This window comes from Zingiber officinale, chromosome 9A, assembly GCF_018446385.1.
Source record: "Zingiber officinale cultivar Zhangliang chromosome 9A, Zo_v1.1, whole genome shotgun sequence".
Classification (NCBI taxonomy): domain Eukaryota; kingdom Viridiplantae; phylum Streptophyta; class Magnoliopsida; order Zingiberales; family Zingiberaceae; genus Zingiber; species Zingiber officinale.
In genome coordinates this window covers 51,470,610-51,486,790 of record NC_056002.1, presented here as the reverse complement: position 1 = coordinate 51,486,790, position 16,181 = coordinate 51,470,610, and the positions used below count along the sequence as shown (strand labels likewise).

General features: G+C 37.3%; 2 protein-coding genes across 3 annotated transcripts; one reads left to right on the top strand and one right to left on the bottom strand.

The window, feature by feature from the left end:
• The first annotated feature begins 3,401 nt into the window (after positions 1 to 3,401).
• Positions 3,402 to 12,919, top strand: LOC122019205 (RNA-binding protein 38-like). Its single transcript, XM_042576700.1, has 6 exons — positions 3,402 to 3,639; positions 3,730 to 3,856; positions 11,917 to 12,034; positions 12,262 to 12,298; positions 12,438 to 12,705; positions 12,876 to 12,919. Exons 1-6 carry the CDS (start codon positions 3,424 to 3,426, stop codon positions 12,917 to 12,919), a joined length of 810 nt encoding a protein of 269 aa, XP_042432634.1. The 5' UTR covers positions 3,402 to 3,423.
• LOC122018804 (cell division control protein 45 homolog) lies at positions 12,794 to 15,921 on the bottom strand. Of its 2 annotated transcripts, XR_006121915.1 has the most exons (3): positions 15,784 to 15,921; positions 13,306 to 15,605; positions 12,835 to 13,001 (listed from the first exon to the last, which is right to left on the bottom strand). XR_006121915.1 is itself a non-coding variant. In XM_042576216.1 (2 exons), exon 2 carries the CDS (start codon positions 15,502 to 15,504, stop codon positions 13,726 to 13,728), a length of 1,779 nt encoding a protein of 592 aa, XP_042432150.1. In that variant the 5' UTR covers positions 15,505 to 15,605; positions 15,784 to 15,921; the 3' UTR covers positions 12,794 to 13,725. The 2 variants fall into 2 exon arrangements, 1 of the variants encoding a protein (XP_042432150.1); XM_042576216.1 differs by having other exon boundaries at positions 12,794 to 15,605.
• Between the last annotated feature and the right edge of the window lie 260 nt (positions 15,922 to 16,181).

Below are 16,181 nucleotides of genomic sequence, written 5' to 3'. Positions count from 1 at the left end.
AAGGAGATCCAAACAAGACAAGGTATGACAACAAGGCTTAATCGAACCCAAAATGCTTGGTCATGTGGGAAAACATGACATGGGCTCAGGGAGATTTGGATCTGCATCTTTGGGGTTTAGTTAATTGGTTATCTATTTTTATTAAGTTTTGTTAATTTTTCCTTAATTATAGCTAGCCTTGTCCTTAACCCTAGCCAACCCTTTAAACAGACTTTTTCTGTTTAAGTCCCTTAATCTTAGGGGGGTAAATTCTCATTGGTTAATTTCCCATTTAGATTTTTTTTTTATTGGTTAATTTGTCCTTAATCTTAGGGAACTAAATCTCGTTGGTTAATTTTCCATTTAAATTTTTTTGAGTATTTTGAGAGCTATATAAATTTATGCTTTTAAGACAAATTATTTTGATATTAAATCAATTGGTTTCCTTTATACCATATTATGACTACATCTCTTTTCCTTTGCATACTTGATTTCATAATAAGTTTAAGCCTAATTTTGATTATTACTTTTTTTTTGTATTTCTTCTCTCTTGTTTTCTTATTAATACCTCTGCAACTTTACACCCCAAAATAATATACATATTCTACTCGGCGTCACGGACCCTACAACGCATTCCTTATAGGGAACAACTTAGCACTAGTACAATAATTTAATATATTCATTTATTAAATATTTATCATAATTTAATACTGATTGAAAACCTAATATAATTTTTCTCTTCTATCCGAGTTTGGAATCGGCCATAATTGATTTTATGATGGAATTTAAAAATTAAATTGATTATTTTAAAATTTATTTTATAAAGATATCTATCCTATTATGTTTTTCCTACCCTTTTTAAAAATATAATAGCATGTTTTTTTTATGACGGTCTTTTAAAGTTTAAAAGGAAATTTTATAAAATAATAATTACAGTGACTGTATTCTATTTTGTATGAAGCAGGCACTTGAATAAAAGATAAAAATCATAAAAATAAAAATATTAAGGTAAATTGTAAACATAAGAAAATGAGCAAAATAAAAAAAATAAAAATATTGAGGAGAAAACTGAATTTTACATATGACAAAAATTTTGAGAGATACATAGGATTGTCCGGGCGCCTCTTGGTACTGGTCTTCAAAGATTAGAATCGTCAAATTAACACCATCTATCTTGACACACTGCTCTTTAACTACTAGCATCAGCACCAAATGGAGCTGATTTTGAAAATCAATATGGTTTCAACAAATCAGTATCATTTGGTGCTGATTTGTAAGTACCAAGATGGATAGTACTGGTTTACTAGTCCCGGCACTAAGATGGTATTAATTTATAAAAATTAGCATCACCTTAATACTAATTTATAAAAATCAATATTAATATGGATGATATTAGTTTGATATCAATATTATCTTTCATACCCATAAAAAAAGGAGAAGAGAGTTATTATATACAGATGAAAATATTAAAAAAATAAATTTTTATCATGTTAAATCATCCCATCATATGTCATCGTTATCATTCTTTGATATATAGAAAGAAATAATTTTAACCTGGACGATGCGTAGAGACATTCACGATATGGAAGACACCTCCAATTACTAGAGATGCCTCCCATACAATGAGACAACCACGCGTCGCACACGTGCATCTCCAAACTATATAGATCGAGGATTTAGATCCAATGTTGTTTATCAGTTTATGTAACCGAGAAAAAGGATTAAAGAATCGTCCTTTAGATTCTCTTCCAGCTTATTGTACTTCAAGATCTCCCATAGATCGTTTTGCTTGTTATATATATATATATATATATATAATCAGAAAGATGGATCTCACAAATAGTTCAAACTGCTCAAATATAATTATACCCCGAATGAGATTTAAAATTCATTGTTTAAGAAACCTGTACCATCGCACCGTAGCCCTAGGCTTGTTGCTTGTTTCCATCACATGAGAAACCGCCCTTCATTATTTACTATTTTTTTTGCTTGATTTATCTAATCATTTATTATGTAAATCCTGTAGCAAAAAAAATTTTTTTTCCCAACTTATTTTTCAAGGTTAACTACTTTAAAAAAATGTTCAATAATTTTGAAAGCATACTATTTATGACAATGTATTTAACTGTCATAAAAACAGTATAAAAGAAAATCAATGCAATATCCACACCAATAGGAACAATTAAGAGAATCATAATTTAAGATTGACTTCAAATATGGCTTTAAAGGAGCTAAGTTTTATAGTGTTTAATTTTATTTGATAAAATAATCAAGTTAAAATAAGTTGAATTTAAAATAAATTAAATGGTTAAAATAAATTTTTTTATAAGTTGAGATGTTATCAAATTTTCAATTCAAATTTATTTAATTATTTAAAAATTTTATCTTTTTAAGCTAACTTGAGTAATTATTGAACTTCATAATATAAATTTGTTTATTAACTTTAAAAAAAATATTTATTTATCATGTTAATAAAAATTTATTGATGAATATAATTCATAAATTTTATTCATTATCAGTTCACCAACTGTATTTATGAATATTAAAATTGAATAGGTATATGTTAAAATTTATTCATTTAGTTTAATAAATTATTAATATTTACTCATTTGATCCACAAAAATTCATCAAAGGATATACTTAAAGTTACAAAATTTTCAAAAAAACACACCTAATTTTTAGATTTCTCAAATGACATATTTGTTTCCCTTTTTACCCCTTCTCAACCATTGTGGTATTATTATATTAAAAGAACACCATCACTATAATATTAGATTTGAAAGAATAATACTGTATTTTAAAAATCAACATTATATTTTGAAAACTAGCATCATATGTGGTGCTTATTTTAAAATTTATGTAACCCCAAAATGATAATAATTTTTTAAAACCAATATCACAATGATACTATTCTAAATCCAATACCATATTGGTCTTATTTTTTAAATGCATACAACAATAATTTATAGAATGGATAAAATAAATAAATGTGACTTTTAAAATTTTCACAACTTGCAATGCATTTGATTCACTACTGTTTAATTGATCTCGTATGAATAATATAACCTCCCACCATCTAATTTGACGGTTAACTATAAATTCATATTATAATTTATTTTTCTTTATATAATAAATTAATATTATAATTTATCTTTCTTTATATAATGGATGAAAACACTGAAAAATGTAATCAGACAATAGTATGAATTACACAAATATAAATAAATTCCTATTAGATTGCCCTGCTCAATATTGTGTTTTGAATTTCTCTATCTATTATATTAAAAAAAAAATCATACTGTGAGTAGACGACAGGAAGGACAAAGTGGGAGATATGTGATGCAGTGCAGCTGTCATCTTCCTCCTCTTCTCTTACCTCTCAATCGCAATCTCACTTTCATCTCACATTTCTGATACATCTATGAGCACGTAGAACCTGCGTGCATGCCGATGGCTTCGCCGCCGCTGCCGACGATGTCAGGAGGCCCGCATTACCGGTCGCGGTTCGGAGACACGACGTGGACCAAGGTCTTCGTTGGCGGCTTGGCATGGGAGACGCCCAGCGAGGAGCTCCGCCGCCACTTCGAGCAGTTCGGCAGCATCCTCGAGGCCGTCGTCATCACCGACAAGGCCACCGGCCGATCCAAAGGCTACGGTTTCGTATGACCCGACTACCTCTCCACCTCCCATTCTTTAATGATTCCTCTTTCTTCGTTTTTCCTCATCGCCTCCGATGGGTCGATGAAGCAGGTAACGTTTCACGACGCGGAGGCTGCACGACGGGCGGTGGTCAATCCGAATCCAGTGATCGACGGCCGGCGAGCGAACTGCAACATCGCCGCTTTGGCGGTGCCCAGAAACCCGCGAAGAGAACAAGGTGTACTCTTGATCTCAATATTGATGAGGAAATAGGGGATTTTTGTTAGATCAGATCAAATTGCGAGGTCAGAATTATGTTTAAGGATCAACTAACAAAATCTAGATTACACATAAATTAAGTAACACCTAAATATAGGATTTTTGCTTGAACCACTTGTGGTGCTTGACCATCCTCTGTTGCTCATCTGTACTTTCCAAATTTGTTTGATGGTTGATAGAATATTTCCATAGAACCAAGCTGATCAACTTCATGTGGATGGAAGGATAAAAATACCTAGACATCTAAGCTACTTATCTTTGGACCACTTATCTATAAACAAGCTAGTTAAATTTTATGGTAGTCTAAACTTACGTAATAACTAAATCAAATCAAGCTAAGTCTAAAATAAATCAAATAGTTAAAATGATGATTTAAACTTGTCTTGATTTCTTTTTTACTAACTTAAGTTTCATTCATTTAAATATTATCAAACTCTATTTGATTGTTAATATTTTTATAAGTTTAATTATAAAACTCAATAATATAAATTTATTTATTCATTTTAACATATATATATATATATATATGATTATGTTGATAAAAAATTTATTAATAAATATGTTTCATAAATTTTATTCATCACAATCCTTATTTAACAACATTAACGAGTTAAACAAAATATATTCAAACTTATTCAATTAATTTAACAAAATATTCAAACTTATTCATTAAATTAATTTTATGTGCAGTGAATAAACATAAACAAACTGTTGAACATCAAACTTATGAACATTTAGTTCATTTATAACCCTATCTAAATATTTCTAGAGCTAAGTAATTTACTCTAAATTTAAAATAATTGTTGGAGCAATCTAGGTTTTGATGTTTGGACAAAGGTTTAAGTTAGGTTTATTGTTGTATTTGATATGCATTGTGAGTGTGCAGGATATAGGTACAACAAGGAAAGTCCAAGGATGAGTCTTGGCGGTGTAAGTCCAAGCATGTAGTCTTGGCAACGTAAGTTCAAGTGTGATCTTGGCAAAGGAGGAAAGTCCAAGGATGAGTCTTGGCGGTGTAAGTCCAAGCATGTAGTCTTGGCAACGTAAGTCCAAGTGTGACTTGGCAATGGATGAAGTCCCGGAGGCGCGACCTCTTGGCAAAGGAAGACCCGACAACAATGACAAGGCCGATGGAAGCTCCAGAAGGCAAGACGTGAAGGATGGGAAGGCATCCGAGGGACGCAAGGCTGATGGAGGAGGCTAGAAGGCTAGGTCTAGGTTGGTCGGGCGAGAACGAGTGCTGAGTGAATGTACTCGGGGTAAAATCCAAAAATAGGGTATACTGTAGCAGTACTGTAGCAGTACTGTAGCGTACTGTAGCAGTACTGTAGCAGTCGACTGGTGGTTTCATCAGTCGACTGGTGCACTGTAACTTGACTAGTAGAGAGCCGTTGGGCTGGCACCAGTCGACTGGTGCAAGGACCAGTCGACTGGTAACGGGAAAATCAGCTTACTGATTTCTTCCAAGCTCTATAAGAAGGAGCTTGGGATGGCCGGCCAAGGTGACGAAATTAGACTTGGTTAAAGCCTAATTAGTAGTCACCAAAGTGCTCAAGGATCTCTTGTGTCCAAGTGATCTTGGTTGGAGTTGTGGTGAGGTTTCTCCACCCACAAGGAGGTTGAGCTAGCCGGAGTTTGCCGGGGACTAATCCACCGACGGATTGAGGGATCGTCCACCTTACGGACACGCCGTGGAGTAGGAGCAAGTTATCTCCGAACCACGTAAACACCTTGTGTTAGGGTTTGTGTTTGGTTTGTTGTCTTCTTCTTTCTTGTTTTAGGTTAACTTTCGTATTTGTTAGTTTGTTTTTGTATTCCGCTGTGCACTAACATTATAGGAAGTAAAGTTTTGGGTGAGACGCTATTCACCCCCCCTCTAGCGGACGTCAAGGTCCCAACAAGTGGTATCAGAGCGAGGTCGCTCTTCTACGGACTAACCGCCAAGAGAGCAAGAAGCTAGAGGAAGAAGAAGATGAAGTCCGAAGGACCGCTCGGATGGGATATCCGAATTCCACCTCCGTATGACAAAGAAGACTTCAATTATTGGAGGAAGCGGTTGGAGACATGGTTCCAAATGGATTGGAATCAATGGGTTGTCTTGAGTGACCCATTTGAAGCTCCTACGGACAAGAAGGGTAAACGCCTCCAACCTCGGCATTGGACCGAAGAGCAACGAGAGCAATCGGAGGCGGACAAGGAGGTAATGAGAATTTTGCATAATTTACTACCTTCTAATATCATTGTGAGTGTAGGTGAATGCACAAGTGCATGTGATCTTTGGAAAAAGATCATTGCCTATCACGAAGACCCGTCACAATTCCAAGGAGTAGAGGAGTCCAAGGAGAAGGGCTCATTGGTCCAAGAAGAGAAGGACCAATCCGATGTTGACATAAGGTCAACATCCGAGGAGGAGAAGGAAGATGAGGAGGTATCATCCACATCTTCAAGGGAGGAAGAAGTAGAATCATCGACATCTTCAAGTGAAGAAGAAGAAGAAGAGCAATCCAAGGAAGAGGAGATCTTGGAAGCTCAACCCTCCACCTCAACTACCAAGAAGAGCACAAAGGACCACATCAAATGCTTTGAGTGTGGTAAGATGGGGCACTACAAGAGTAGGTGTCCTTCACTCAAGAAGGTAAAGGAGGTAAACCCTAAACTCACTAAAGTTAATTTAGAAACTAATGTGAGTTGTAGGAAGAAGAAGAAGGAGGAGAAGAAGCACATTAGGTGCTTTACATGTGGTGAGTGGGGTCACTACCACACAAAGTGCCCAAGGAGAGGAGAGCTCAAGAAATTGGTGCACTTGAAGAAGTGGGAGAAGAAGAGAGCTTCAAGGGTAAGGGAGGTAAACCCTAACTTGAATGCTAGTAAAAATTTAAATCATTATAATGCTATTTATCATGAAAATAGAATGCATGATAAATCTAAGGATAAATATATCCCTCCTCATGCTAGATTTATCACATCTAAGGGTAGGAAGGTAAATAACAATTTATGCAATAACTCTAAGGATTATAGATATATGCCTAGATATAGAAATGCTCATAGGGGTCAAGAAAAATCCAAGTCTATGGATTCAATGATGGAAAACCAAGTCTTGAGGTCAAGACTTGATAATTTAGAAAGAACCCTAGCAAGAATGGAAAATATTCTTAGGGGTCAAAATGAGCATAACCTAGGAAAAGCTAGACAAGAGCCATCCAATGGCTATATAGGTTTGGGATACAAACCTAAAGCCAAGAAGGATGTGACTTCCTTTCATAGGGTTTCATATAATTATGGGACCAACCCTAGGTTTAGTGGTCAAGCTAAAAGTACAAGGGAAGTTGTCCCTAAGAGTACTTTTGCAAAGACCAATGTGACTAAGACTTCTAAGAAGTCTAATAATGTTACAAAGAAGGTCACAAGGGAGGTCATCCCTAAAGTTGACTTAGTAAAGGTGACTAAGGCTCCAAAAAGGCCAAACAAAGTCACAAATAAGGTTACAAGGGGAGTTAGCCCTAGAAGTGACCTAGTGGAAGTGACCAAGGTTTCTAAGAAGCCTAGAAAGGTCCTTAGGAAGATATCTAGGGAAGTCATCCCTAGTGAGTACCTAGAGCATCCAAGGAGCACCAATAGGTATTGGGTTCCTAGGAACATATTCTCTACACCCTAGATGGGTTTAGAGAGTGTCAACTCCAATTGGAAAGGTAGTTAACCCAACCTTGGGAAAGTTGACACTTGAGAGCATTTTCAAGGTGATTGTTAACCTTTGAAAATGAAAAGGATGATAAGTGTTACTCTTTGAAAGAGTAAAATGTGTCAAAATTTGAGGAGTTAAATCTAATTTAAATTGACACACTAGAGAGAAGCAAAAGTAATGCCAAATTTGGAATTCGACATTTTCTTATGGAATTAAGGAAAATGTAAACCTTAATCCAAATTGTCACTCTTGGAAAAGAGTAACATGTGGCAAATCTTAAGGAATTATGTTTGAATTAAATTGGCGCAATGTGGAAAAACATATGAAATACCAAATTGAGATTTTGGTATCTTCTTAGAGTAATTAAAGAAAAATCTAGGTCATAATGTAAGATGTTCACTCTTTGGAAGAGTGAAATGTGTCAAACTTTGAGGTTTTGAACTTAATTTAAATTGACACATTTAGAAAAGGATAAGAAATGCCAAGTTGGGGTTTTGATCTTTTCTTAAAAGGTAAAAGGCAAATCTAAGTTTTAATTTGATTTCATTTACTCTTGGAAAGAGTAAAATGTGCCATACTTTGAGAAATTTGTTTAAGTTAAAATGACACAAATTTAGAAAGGAAAAATAAATATCAAAATTGGGTTTTGGCATTTTCATGGAAAATCATGGGCAATTTAGGGTTAAATTTTGAGTTAGCTAGGGTTAAGAATACTTAGATAGGTAATCTAGGTAAATTTTATTTATGCTAACTTGCCATGTTTTGTTTGCCTATCATATGTCATGACATCATATTTATATTTAGCATTCATATTTTATTACCATGTCATGTCATACATACATCATGTAGCTATAGCTTGCTTTTCATTTTGAAAATTGCTTATTTTGATGTATGCCATGTAACATCATGCATTACTTTAATTCCCTTGTTATTTAAGGACAAATGACATCTATTATAAATGGTAAATATCCCAACAAGAGGGATTATATCAAGTGGCATCCTAGATGGATGATCATGATTTTTACAATGCCTAGATAGAGATGCATGATCCCTTAGTTTAGGGCAAGACCAAATATACATCTCACAAAGAACTATAAGGTGACTTGTATGTGTTTTAATACACATTAGATACAAGTGAGATGTTAAGATGGTGAACTAAACTCAAGATGTTGATCTAGTGCATCTTGTTGAGTTTTAGGTTCATCAAAACACATAGTTATGTGTCTTCCAATCATTGGGAAAGCTAATGTACAAGTAATGTGCATTGAGCTCAAAGAACGTGGTTGGATATTGGTTTTAAAAATGATTTCAAAATACTTTTGAAAAACCTTGGTGAAGACTATCTTTTGATAGTAATCATCATTGGAAAGTTAGACACAAACTAGGAGAAAACATTGAAATTTTCAAGAGTTTTCAAATTTGTGTCAATCTTTGAAAATAGGAAGTATTTTCATAGAAAACTATTTTTCCTTGATAAAATACTCTAAATAATGTCTACATGAGTTTTCATGATGAAAACAAGTATGGTTTGGTTAAGAAAAACCAAAGTAAAGTTTCGGTTGAGGTTAGTTTCATTATTGAATTTTTAACCTCAAAACTTCAAGTTTTGGTTTTCCTAATTATTTAGAAACTCCAAGTCATTGTTGGTGCAATGATAAAAGTTTAACCATATTTTTAGGGGGAGTTACTCCTTTAAAACATAAAAATCTTTTCCAAGACCAAAAGGAGGTCAAGTGTTAAGGTAGCACATGACATTGGTATGAGAGATGTTACCAAGGACAAGGGAGAGTCATCCAAGGCCAATAAGAAGGAATATGCTAGGGTACCATATAATTATAGCAAGAATGAGGTGTCCAAGATTAAAGACAAATTAACCAAAGACAAGGTGTCTAAGGTTATGAAGGAGAGTTTTGTAGGCCAAGTGTCACCTGAGGTGCACCGAAGTGGCATAGTCATAGTAAATGAGTCACCTAGGGAGGTGGCTAAGATTAAGAGCTCAAGGGAGAGCTCAAAGAGTCTTTGGGACATATGGTAAATGATCTTAAGTGAACCAAGATGTGCCAAAGGGATTAGAGATGGATTTGAGTCTCTATTATACTTGGTTGGCACAATTGGGATGTGTTTCGTGCATAGAAATATGAATTAGGTTTATATTGCATGAAAATTAGTTGTTGATGTATAGATGCCATATAAACCCATGCTAGGAAAGTATTGTGGTTTAGTATGGGCAGATACATCAAGAGGAAGCTGAAACTAGGACTTTAGGTCAAGGTTCAATTGAACTATTTAGCTAATTTTGAATTTTGTGTCAATCTTGGGATCTGTGATAAATATATTTTTATATATATTTTTCCCAAGTAGACAAGGGTACAATAGACCTCTCCACAAAATTTGGAAATTTTTGGAGGTCTAGGGAATTTCTGGTGCATTTCTGAAGTTGGCCTGAAAAGGCTGATTTTTACATAAATAGGGTGCCAGTCGACTGGTGCAGATACCAGTCGACTGGTAACAGTATTTTTGAGCACAGAATGTCTCTGTAAGCTCAGTTTTTCGATACCAGTCGACTGGTGATGATACCAGTCGACTGGTAACAGTAGATTTCGACCACAGAATGCTTCTGTAAGGTTGTCGAAGGGGGCAGTCGACTGGTACCTAGTTCAGTCGACTGATACCAGCCTAAAAGTGTTTTTCAACGTTGTTCTTGACCGTGTCAACTCGTTTAAATGTATGAGATTCATGGGGGATAAATACATGAGTTTAGGGTCAATTTGGATGACATGTTTTCAACAATTGGGATATTGTTGGAGCTCTTTTTGATGTATGGCAAAGGGGGAGAAGTCTAGGTTTAAGTGAGAAACCTATACACCTTTGCAAGAAATCCTAACTCGAGGGAGAGCTTAGGTGAAGGGGGAGCGACTGTTTAGGCAAAGGGGGAGAAGTTTACCTTTGCGGGAAATCCTAGCTCAAGGAGGAGCTTAGGTGAAGGGGGAGCCTAGGGATTTAGGTTCCATTATCTATGCATGAGTTGATTTGCATATTTATTTACATATGTATTGTATTTATGTTTCCCTAACTTAAACAGGTTGCCAAACATCAAAAAGGGGGAGATTGTTGGAGCAATCTAGGTTTTGATGTTTAGACAAAGGTTTAAGTTAGGTTTATTGTTGTATTTGATATGCATTGTGAGTGTGCAGGATATAGGTACAACAAGGAAAGTCCAAGGATGAGTCTTGGCGGTGTAAGTCCAAGCATGTAGTCTTGGCAACGTAAGTTCAAGTGTGATCTTGGCAAAGGAGGAAAGTCCAAGGATGAGTCTTGGCGGTGTAAGTCCAAGCATGTAGTCTTGGCAACGTAAGTCCAAGTGTGACTTGGCAATGGATGAAGTCCCGGAGGCGCGACCTCTTGGCAAAGGAAGACCCGACAACAATGACAAGGCCGATGGAAGCTCCAGAAGGCAAGACGTGAAGGATGGGAAGGCATCCGAGGGACGCAAGGCTGATGGAGGAGGCTAGAAGGCTAGGTCTAGGTTGGTCGGGCGAGCGAAAAGTCTTGAGTGAATGTACTGGGGTAAAATCCAAAATAGGGTATCTTGTGCGATCTTGTGCGATCTTGTAGCGTTATTGTAGCAGTCGACTGGTGACTGTAGCAGTCGACTGGTGCACTGTAGATAGCCGTTGAGAGAGCCGTTGGGCTGACACCAGTCGACTGGTGCAAGGACCAGTCGACTGGTAACGGACAAATCAGCTTACTGATTTGTTCCAAGCTCTATAAGAAGGAGCTTGGGATGGCCGGCCAAGGTGACGAAATTAGACTTGGTTAAAGCCTAATTAGTAGTCACCAAAGTGCTCAAGGATCTCTTGTGTCCAAGTGATCTTGGTTGGAGTTGTGGTGAGGTTTCTCCACCCACAAGGAGGTTGAGCTAGCCGGAGTTTGCCGGGGACTAATCCACCGACGGATTGAGGGATCGTCCACCTTACGGATACGCCGTGGAGTAGGAGCAAGTTATCTCCGAACCACGTAAACACCTTGTGTTAGGGTTTGTGTTTGGTTTGTTGTCTTCTTCTTTCTTGTTTTAGGTTAACTTTCGTATTTGTTAGTTTGTTTTTGTATTCCGCTGTGCACTAACATTATAGGAAGTAAAGTTTTGGGTGAGACGCTATTCACCCCCCCTCTAGCGGACGTCAAGGTCCCAACAATAATGACCTAGAAATGATCAATTTAAATATTTCCCAAGTTGAATATAGTATAACTACATAAATTTTAAATTAAAAATAAATCAATTTTAATCTTCTCCAAGTCGAATAGAGTAATTTGCTGTCTTGCTCTGTTTTGTGTAGGGAGGATTCAGAGGCAGGGCCAAGAGGGGAGCATGCAACAGGGGGCGGGAACAGGGACGGCCTATGGTAGAGTGCCAGCTCAGGTGGGACCTCAAGGAATCTACTCTACACCATATGGGTGAGTCCCACGCTCGAGCACTCAGAGTGGGGCCCTTGCCCAGAGCATTCCTCCAGCCACAATGTCCCCGGCTCATCAATGCCCTCTGCCAAAAATCTAACTCCTCTCTGCTTGTTCCAGGTGTAATCAATGGCTGACCACATTGATGCACTTCTGAAACATTATTCTCAAAAATAGAAAATAATAATTGTATCTCAAATTCTTAAGGAACAATTGTTTCATTGCAGGTTTATGGCTTACCCTTCTGAGTATGGATACCAACAAGTTAGTGCCTCCTATCTTTGCTCTGTTCTATATCTTCTAAATCTTTTAGGTGCTCACAAATAAACCACTTTCCATACAATTTCAGGAGCATGTAGCTAGCTAACTAATGATGATTCTTGTTTATAAACGTACCTTACAGGCTGCTGCAGTGTACAGCCCTCAAATGGGGTCTTATTACTATCAGCAAATATATGGACCAACAAGCTCATCAGCAAGTGTTGGCCCTCCACCAATGGGGTACCCTATACAGATGCATTCTACAAGGGTAGGTTTTTCTTCTCTAGGAGCTTTCATGCAGTACCCTAGATCCCACATGGAAGGTCACTTGCATTCCTCTTCTGACCATTACTGCCCTTTCCAACTCCAAGCCCCATTTCAAGCAAGACAACAGCTCAATCCAACACTAGGTAACTCTACTAATTTCATTGCTTAATTTCCAAACAAAACTTACATTTCATGAAAGAAAATTAGAAACAAGCATTCTTGGAGAATTACATGGAGAGGTCTATACCTGAGTTGTTTTTCTACTATTTTATCATAAATACCTATTGGTATATTGACGGCACTCTCCTTTCAGATTCACAAGCTCCTCAGGAAAACGAGAATAACCGAGAAGATTGAAGGTGGCAAGTAATTTAACATCTTTGAAGCAAAGCATGATTTGTACTCATCGACCAACTTCATTGACCACAGAGAAAATAAGCTGCAAAAAAGCTCAGCGGTTTGACTAAATTTACTGATGAAACCTACTGAGGACTCCCCTATATGATGAGTAGTAATTGATGCTAAATTCTTCTCAGATTTATTTCTTTATTCTCATTATTATTCATATAAGACATCATGTTCAGTGCATTTCATTCTATCGAATATTAAAAAAGTTTTGACTAGGTAGGATTAACTAAGTTGTTTGAGGAAATAACATTCAAAGTAATCTCAATATGAAAAATTGCAGCAAGTACTAAGACTAATATTGAAGAACAGATATATTGTTGAGGCGGATATCTGACCTTGAAAATGTAAATGAAATTGATTCTGGGAAAAGAGAAACTGATACAAGGTAATAATATGTGGGGCTTCCTTGTGCTTCACTGTTATGTTCAGGCGTGATAAGTTTGAAATAATCTTCTTGGTGAATCAAAAGTAAGCTGGACCTTTCTCGAGTGAACATTAAGAGCAAAGGATCCATCGATATGTTAGCTACTATCACAGATCAAACAAAATAAATTGGGTAGCCCCTTGACAAATTTTGCTACTTGTTTCTTCTCCATCGGTCAGGTGAAACCACAAACACAAATTAGTACATATCCAGCACTCTGACAAGATCAGAATTATCTACTATCCAACATTCAACAATTTGAGAAAACTACCCATTCCTGAAGTCTACTTATAAAAGATTTCCATATCAGTGTGCCACTAATAACAATACGTCAAAGCTTCTCAGTTAATCTTGTCATAAACAAATGCAGAATCCCTGTATCCAAAAGTATCCAAGAAGAATCAAACAAATCATGAGAAATTTCAGCACCAATTTCAAGAGCTGATGTCCTGAACGCAAATCCAAACGAGTTGCCTTGAATGGCTCCAAGACGGGGTTTGCCATGGATGCCAACAATCAAAACCTTATTGGTTTCTTTTGCAGCGCATGCACAGACTAGTGGTTTCACCTTTGCCCCTCTTTCCTTCAGTGCATCCATCAAGAAATAGCAGAACTTGGTAAGTGCCTGGGGATGGCCTAACCTATGAGTGTCAACTTGATCATCAAGCCTCAACCAGCGAAATTTTCTTCCGCTTCTAATAACCCCACTTTTGGTAATTGCACAGCTTCCTTGCCTGAGAATAGCCCTCTGTACTTCAATTGCACTCTGCATTCCCTTTCTGAGTTGATCAATGTTTTTCAGTGACAATGCAGATAAAGCATCCCCAAAGTAATCAGAAGATGAGGAATCTTTTTCCACTGTACATGACTCAAGCAATGCTGTGACTCCATACACAACATCAGCAGCTGAAACCTTTTTGCAATAGCCATGCACTATCAAGAAGCTACGGTAGTAGAAATCAGTTAGCCCATACTCTGGCAAAAAACTGTCAAACTCTTCTTTCATCTTTAGTTTCACTTCATTGCTCATATATTGAAACTTCTTTTGACAATCAACGATGGGGAACCCCATTCTGGCTAACAATAGCTTCAGCTTTTTCAAACCATTGTCACTCCAAGTCTTAAGTTTGGTTGCTATATAGGAAGAGCACAACATTGAATCAAACAGATTCCATTCCCGCAAAAGCATGAGTCTTGGTTCATCTTCATAGACTATTCGAAAACTCTCAGGAGTCTGTATCTTCGTACCATCTTTGAGTGTAACTGAGGTTACAGCATCCATATTTTCTGAGCTGTTTATATGTTGCTCGAGTTCCATAACTCCAGCTTGATACCGCTCATTGGTTAGCCTTTCATGTACAAATTGATCTGTGAGTGAAACACAAGCCAACCACAATAGCCCATTTGTGTTCTTTCTCAGTGAATGTGCTAATTCAAACATCAAGCAACCTGATGGCCTTCCATGAAAAGTACCCAACTTGTAATACTCTGACTTGAGCTTCGTATAGAGCCTAACTGGATCAGACTCTGGATCTTGTGAGACTTTACGGCGCTTCCTGCTCCCTCTTTCGACCTCCACATCATTGTCACTAGCACTATCCTCGTCACTATCAGAGTTCATATCAATTTCATCATCACTATTCAGATCAGATGCGTTGGCCAGTGCTGAAACATCAAATTCATAAGCCAGATCAGCCTGATGTTCATCTTCCTGACTATAAAGAACGACAACCTGCTCGTTTTGCTCATTAAGGTTGTGAAGGTGGATCGGGCGGTGGCTATCAATGACAAAAACATGAACTTCGGGCCCAAGGTTCAACAGCCTACGGAGGTCCCGGTGGCAGCCCCAATTAATGAGAAGCAATGTGAAGTGCTGATCTAACAACCTTAGGTTGCGAGTGACTATTTCATCAACTTCATTAAACGAAGTGACAGGGTATACTGAGTAAAGAATTGAATCAGATGAGAGGACATGGGTTACAATCTTCAGGGCACAGAGGGAGTCCACATCAGAAGCCGACGGGAAAATAAGCAGAGGGGAAGACGAGGATGCCAAGGCAGCATCACGAAGCCGGGCATAGAAAGGCTCAACTTTAGACTCCCTCACCATGGATCGTCAATTAGTATTTTTGTCCCAATTTTTCACATGCTAAGATGTAAAATCATCCTCCATCCTTCCCTCCTCCAAAGAATTTTCGTTCGTGCAGAAATCTTCAGACCATAACCAGCACCCAAAAGAAAAAAATCAGTTGTAGCATAAAACAAATTGAGATCAATCTATTAAGCCATCAAAAATGCAGTAGATATCACAATCAAGCGAGACAAAAATCAAAACTGTCAACCAGAATCGTCGGAGAAAATAACAAATGGGAGATATTTAATACCTTACCCTAGTTTAAGATCAGTGAGATCGGAGGATCAGGGGCGTCGGAAGGCCTTCGCCGGTGGACAGGAAGCTGCGTCGAAAGTTGGGGAGGGAAGCAGGTCGCAACGGGAGAAGGCGAAGAGGGAAAAGGAAGGGATTTTGACAAGGCGCGGGAATTGGGCGAAAAAAAAGGGTCATATTTTGCTGCGTCGGCGGGAACGGATCGAATTTTAATCTTTCGGATTCAAAATGCAGTCCTGATCCAAAACTACATAAATGGACAAGGTTGCAGTGCCGCCGAGTTTTTTAAAAAATTTCATAACCCTAAAAACTTATAAAAAAGCGGTTTCAAAATAACAGCAGCCCGGTGCACACGTTCTCACAACTCTGGATTTTTTAAGAAATATATCTTATATTTTACA